The sequence below is a fragment of the Alosa pseudoharengus genome, unplaced genomic scaffold (genome assembly GCF_046254945.1).
Source record: "Alosa pseudoharengus isolate Yale_2024_CS ecotype anadromous, Long Island Sound unplaced genomic scaffold, YU_APseudo_1.1 YU_APseudo_1.1_scf_23, whole genome shotgun sequence".
NCBI lineage: Eukaryota > Metazoa > Chordata > Actinopteri > Clupeiformes > Clupeidae > Alosa > Alosa pseudoharengus.
In genome coordinates, this window is record NW_027468685.1 from 16,287,782 (window position 1) to 16,292,781 (window position 5,000).

Below are 5,000 nucleotides of genomic sequence, written 5' to 3' on the forward strand. Positions count from 1 at the left end.
AAGTGGGGGCGACCCTCTCACAATGTAACCCATTCACGCAACGCCAGCATCGGTGATGCAGCAGGCAGGAGAAGTGTTTTCTTGTAGACGCACTAAACCTAAGTCAATACCTAATACGGTATGTCCTGTGGTGTAATACCAGTAGCTATGGCAACAATGACTTAATTCTTTCATGCCAATAAAGCATCATTCCACTTGATTTGAGCTGGACAGGGAGAGCCGGAGAGGAAGAGGGGAGAGAGGTTGAACTGCAGCGAAAAAGGGTCAGTGTTTTTGCGAGTAGCCAGCGCAGGGCTCTGGCTCTCTCCGGCTCCCGGAGCTGACTGCAGATCAGCCAGAGCTGACGGAGGCAAGCCAGCGGCGGATGAGTTATGGGGCCGGAGGGGGCCCCCGTCAGCGGAGGCATCTGGAGCCCGCAGAAAGCTGTTATTGTGCCGAGGGCCCCCGTCACTGCATCATCCTGTCAGGGTGGAGGAGGACGAGGGACAGGGATGGAGGGACGGGGGGGGGGGTCAGAGCGGCGCGGTGCACAGAGGCCGGTGCTCTCGTACGCATGCTGACCTTCTCGCCTGGCCGCCAGCCTGCCAACACAAATAGAGGAGCAGAGCCCTGGCGTACACACACACACTCGCACACACACACTCGCACACACACACTCGCACACACACATACACACCACACACACACACACACTGTTGATTTGGAATTATTCTTGGAACAGAGACACAACAAATAACACATTTCACAATGACAACAAGAAGACAACACAACACACTCTCACATACACGCAGCATTGGGGTCTGTCCATCTTTTCGTGAAAGTACAATTTCACAAATTTGGTTTTCTCATTTGTCATTTCCCCTGCATGTTTTCTTTGGATGTTTTTGCTTCTTCGACCATGTTCACTTTCATCTCTCATTCTTTGGTTCTCTCTCTTTCTCTCTGTCCATCTATCTGTCTCTCTCCATCTATCTTTCTCTCCTGCTATGAGACTTCTCATGACTCGCAGCACAATTCGTCTTGTATGTACATAAATCCCCCCCTCCCCTAACTTCACTGGAACTGGGACAACATCCTAGAACATTCTGTCACCTTGTGTTAAATCGAACTAACTAATGATCGTCCTACTGGGATTCTCGGCGCAAACCTGATTGTTCCTGCTTCTGTGTGTGTGTGTGTGTGTGTGTGTGTGTTTGTGTGTGATGGCTCTCTAGGTTCGGACGATGGTTCGGTGCGCTTCTGGGAGGTCAGCACGGCGCGCTGCATGAAGACCATTGAGGTGTCCGTGGCCGTGAAGAGCGTCGCCTGGAGCCCCAACCCGGCTGTCTGCCTGGTCGCCATAGCATTGTAAGGATCCCCACTCCCCCCCCTCCTCCTCCTTTTTACCTCTCTCTTGCTTTCTTGTAGAAGGAGGGATAGAGGGGAGGGAGGGAAGGAGGGAGGGAGTGTGAGCATTAGAGGCCTTGGCAGGTTGAACTCCTCCTCTTTTCATCTCTTCTCTCCTCTTCCTTCTCCTCTCTTTGCCTCTCTCTCTCTCTCTCTCTCTCTCTCCCCCTTCTCTCTGACATGGCTGCGATAACGATAACCGTAAAAGCAGCCTTACAGTCGTATTACATTACCTCTAAAAATTTACACAGAAATCCTCCATCACCTTTCCCTTTCTCACCCCTCTCCTCTCTTTTGCACGTGCTCTACCCTCTCACCTTGAGCTTTTCTTTCCTTCTCCTGCTTCCCTTCTTTTCTCATCCCTCTCTTTTTTTTCCCCCTCTCCATGAAAAATCCTCCTGCGCTCCGATCAGGCGAGCGCTGACAGCCGAATTACTGTATCGTGTCAGAGGTTAACCACAGCCTAAGTGAAGAGACGATTCGAGCTGTAACGACTTTGAATTTTGTGTAAATACACTCAGTGTCTGCTTCTTTTTTTTTTTGTGAGCGCGCTTCTTGACAGAGTAATTACTTTGATTCGTCCTGACTGTGAAATAAGCAGAAACATTAAGTGGTATTTTGAAAAAGCTGTTTTTGCCGCAGTGGGATAAATCGGTATCAGGCTGTCCCAGATATGATTAGTCTTGCAGCCCTGCACAATGTGAAGTATTCTCTGAAGCCCCATTTTGTCCTTTATTTAGCTTTAATGTTAAGCGGCCTATGAGTATAATATATTGCTTTATAATATAATGATGGATATTGACGTGGATGTGTGAATTTCGTTGGTTATTTGACACTTTTGCCATGTTTAGACAGTGGATATGGTTTCATGGCTCTTTGTATTGAACCTTGAAGCCTTTCACACTATTTAGTCTGGAGTTGACAAATACAAATGGTCGACTGCAGTTGTTCCGCTATTCAAGAATAATGTCAATGACATGAACTTCCTTCAGATATAATGGATTTCAGTGAGTATTTTACTTGTGTACCAGGATGGTGGACATAAATTCATAGCAGTTTTACACTGAGCCAGACTCTGGTCTCAAACATAATTATCACTACATTGCATTTACATACAACTTAACTTTGGGTAAATTAAAACATTCGTCTCCATCAGAGAAGTGTACTGTAAAGGGAAACTGTTTGAAACTCAACCCACCCCCTCTTAGAACAGTACTGGCAGTCTCCTGACCCTAGCCTCTCTCTCCCTCCCTCTTTCAGTAACGAGACGGTGGTGCTGCTGAACCCAGGCCTGGGTGACCGCCTGATCTCAAGCGCCACTGACCAGATCATCTCGGCCTACGAGGAGCCGGAGGAGGTCCGCGAGCAGCCTGTCCAGTGGGCCGCTGCCGAGGGCAAGGACCAGGAGCTGGGCTACCGCCTGCTCCTCACACACCCGAAGGTATCATACAGCATGTCATATACAAAACACAAGTCACACGTCATATGTTTAAGTGTCGGGTATTTGGTAGATGCATTTGATGCTACAAAATGTAGGTCCTATTAAAAAAAACAAGATTGGACTTACAACATTGTGCATATGCATGCAGTGGTACTGTCCATCAGTGATGGAACAGCAACTGTTTTTGATTTGATACACATTGTTATTGGTATTTGCATGTAATTTCTTAATGAAAACGAAAAATTTAAATAGAAATTCACGAAATAACGGCAAGGTCTTAGGTCTGATACTGAACAGTGGAGTTTGTTAATGCCAACACTTCATAGAATGTTGATAGGAGGATTACATCAATAACGTTGGATCTACTTCCATCTGAGATAGTCTTTTAAATAACTGCAGTGTAGACCACTAAAACAAGTGAATTAAGTGAAGCTCTGACTGAACAAGTAGCGTTAATAGTAAAAACCCTCTAAAATTAGCACAAGTTCTTCACACCCCTCTAGTTATTGCCCGTCAGTTGTTTGCCTTTGCACAAGGACGTCAACATACTTTATTTTTTCCTTCTGTCTGCTCAGAAAGTCCTCACGTGAGCTGAATCTCGCAAGCTCTTCTCAGCCCCAGACTTTGTGGTTTGGTTTTTTTCCCCCCTCAAGTGGAATTAAAACGGCAGGGAAAAATAGAGAGCAGAGGCTGTGACAAACTCACACAAGCCAGTTGGCAACCTGCAAGAGGCAGCAAGGATAGCATTAATAATAATAATAATAAATTCAGCCACAGCCTTTGAATGTGTGTGTGTGTGTGTGTGCGCGTTCGTATGTGTGCGCGCATGTGAGTGTGTGTGTGTGTGTGTGTGTGTGTGCTTACGTATGCTTGTGTGTGGTTGATTTTTTTAACGGTCACAATTGGATTATGTTGCCCATGAAATTACCACAGAATTACATTGACCTCCGACCTTCAGCCGTTTTCAGTGACTCACTCACTCCTCGTTTTTCACTCTGTGGGTATGTCGCCCCAACCTGGTTTGCTTTTCCTCTCTCTCTCTCTCTCTCTCTCTCTCTCTCTCTCTCTCTCTCTCTCTCTCTCTCTCTCTCTCTCTCTCTCTCTCTCCCCCCTCTCTCTCTCTCTTTCTCTTTAACACTCACACACACACTCTCTCTCTCTCTCTCTTTGTGTTCCTTTCTGTCTGTCTTCGTATACCTCTCCTTCCCTTTGCTCTTTTACCTTTCCTCACGTTTTTCTTCATGTCTTCCTTTTCTACACCTTTGTACACTTCTAACTCTTCTCTTTCCACATCTCTCCCGATCCCTGTCTTTTCTTTCTCTCTGTATCTCTCTCTGTCTCTCTCTATCTTCCCTCCACTTTTCCCCTCCTTACTCTATCCACCTCTCTTTGATCTCCTCATCTCATTCTCTCTCCCTCTCTCTCTCTCTCTCTCTCCCTCTCCATATCTTCCCTCCACTTTTCCCCCTCTTATCTCTTTACTCCTTACATCTCTCTCTCCACCTCTCTTTGATCTCATCTCATTCTCTCTCTCTCTCTCTCCCCCTTCTCTCCCACCTCCACCCTCACAGGCGGTCCGCCAGGTGACCTGGCACGGCAAGGGCGACTACCTGGCCACCGTCATGCCCGACAACAACAGCAGCATGCAGGTGCTGATCCACCAGGTGAGCAAGCGGCGCACGCAGAACCCCTTCAGCCGCAACAAGGGCCAGGTGCAGTGCGTGGCCTTCCACCCGGTGCGGCCCTTCTTCTTCGTGGCCACCCAGCGCTACGTGCGCGTCTACAACCTCATCAAGCAGGAGCTGTCCAAGAAGCTCGCGGCCAACTGCAAGTGGATCTCCAGCATAGCCATCCACCCAGGAGGTGAGTGTCCACAGCAGCAGGCCCAGGACATGGTTCCACTGTCGGGGATCCACGTAGGCGATGAGGATGGCGGTAGCGTAGTGGCTAAGGAGATGGGTTAGCAGTGCAGTAGCCAGAAAGGTTGTGGGTTCAATTCCCGGCTGTGCCCTTAAGCAAGGCACTTAACCCTGAGTTGCTCTGGGGAGACTGGACCTTGTAATAATTGACATATGTAAGTCGCTCTGGATGAAGGCGTCAGCCAAATGAGTAAGTTTAAATATAGACTGGAATCAATATGCGTGAGTTTATGGGTAAAAGAGCCCTCGACTCT

General features: G+C 47.9%; 1 protein-coding gene across 1 annotated transcript in view; it reads left to right on the forward strand.

The window, feature by feature from the left end:
- The window catches only part of bop1 (BOP1 ribosomal biogenesis factor), a 78,292-nt gene that overhangs the window by 70,258 nt on the left and 3,034 nt on the right, over positions 1–5,000 (forward strand). Inside the window, exons 19-21 of the mRNA XM_076301882.1 lie at positions 1,215–1,347; positions 2,647–2,827; positions 4,399–4,690. Of these exons, the coding sequence (XP_076157997.1) occupies positions 1,215–1,347; positions 2,647–2,827; positions 4,399–4,690 (606 nt within the window). The remainder of the gene's footprint in view (positions 1–1,214; positions 1,348–2,646; positions 2,828–4,398; positions 4,691–5,000) is intronic.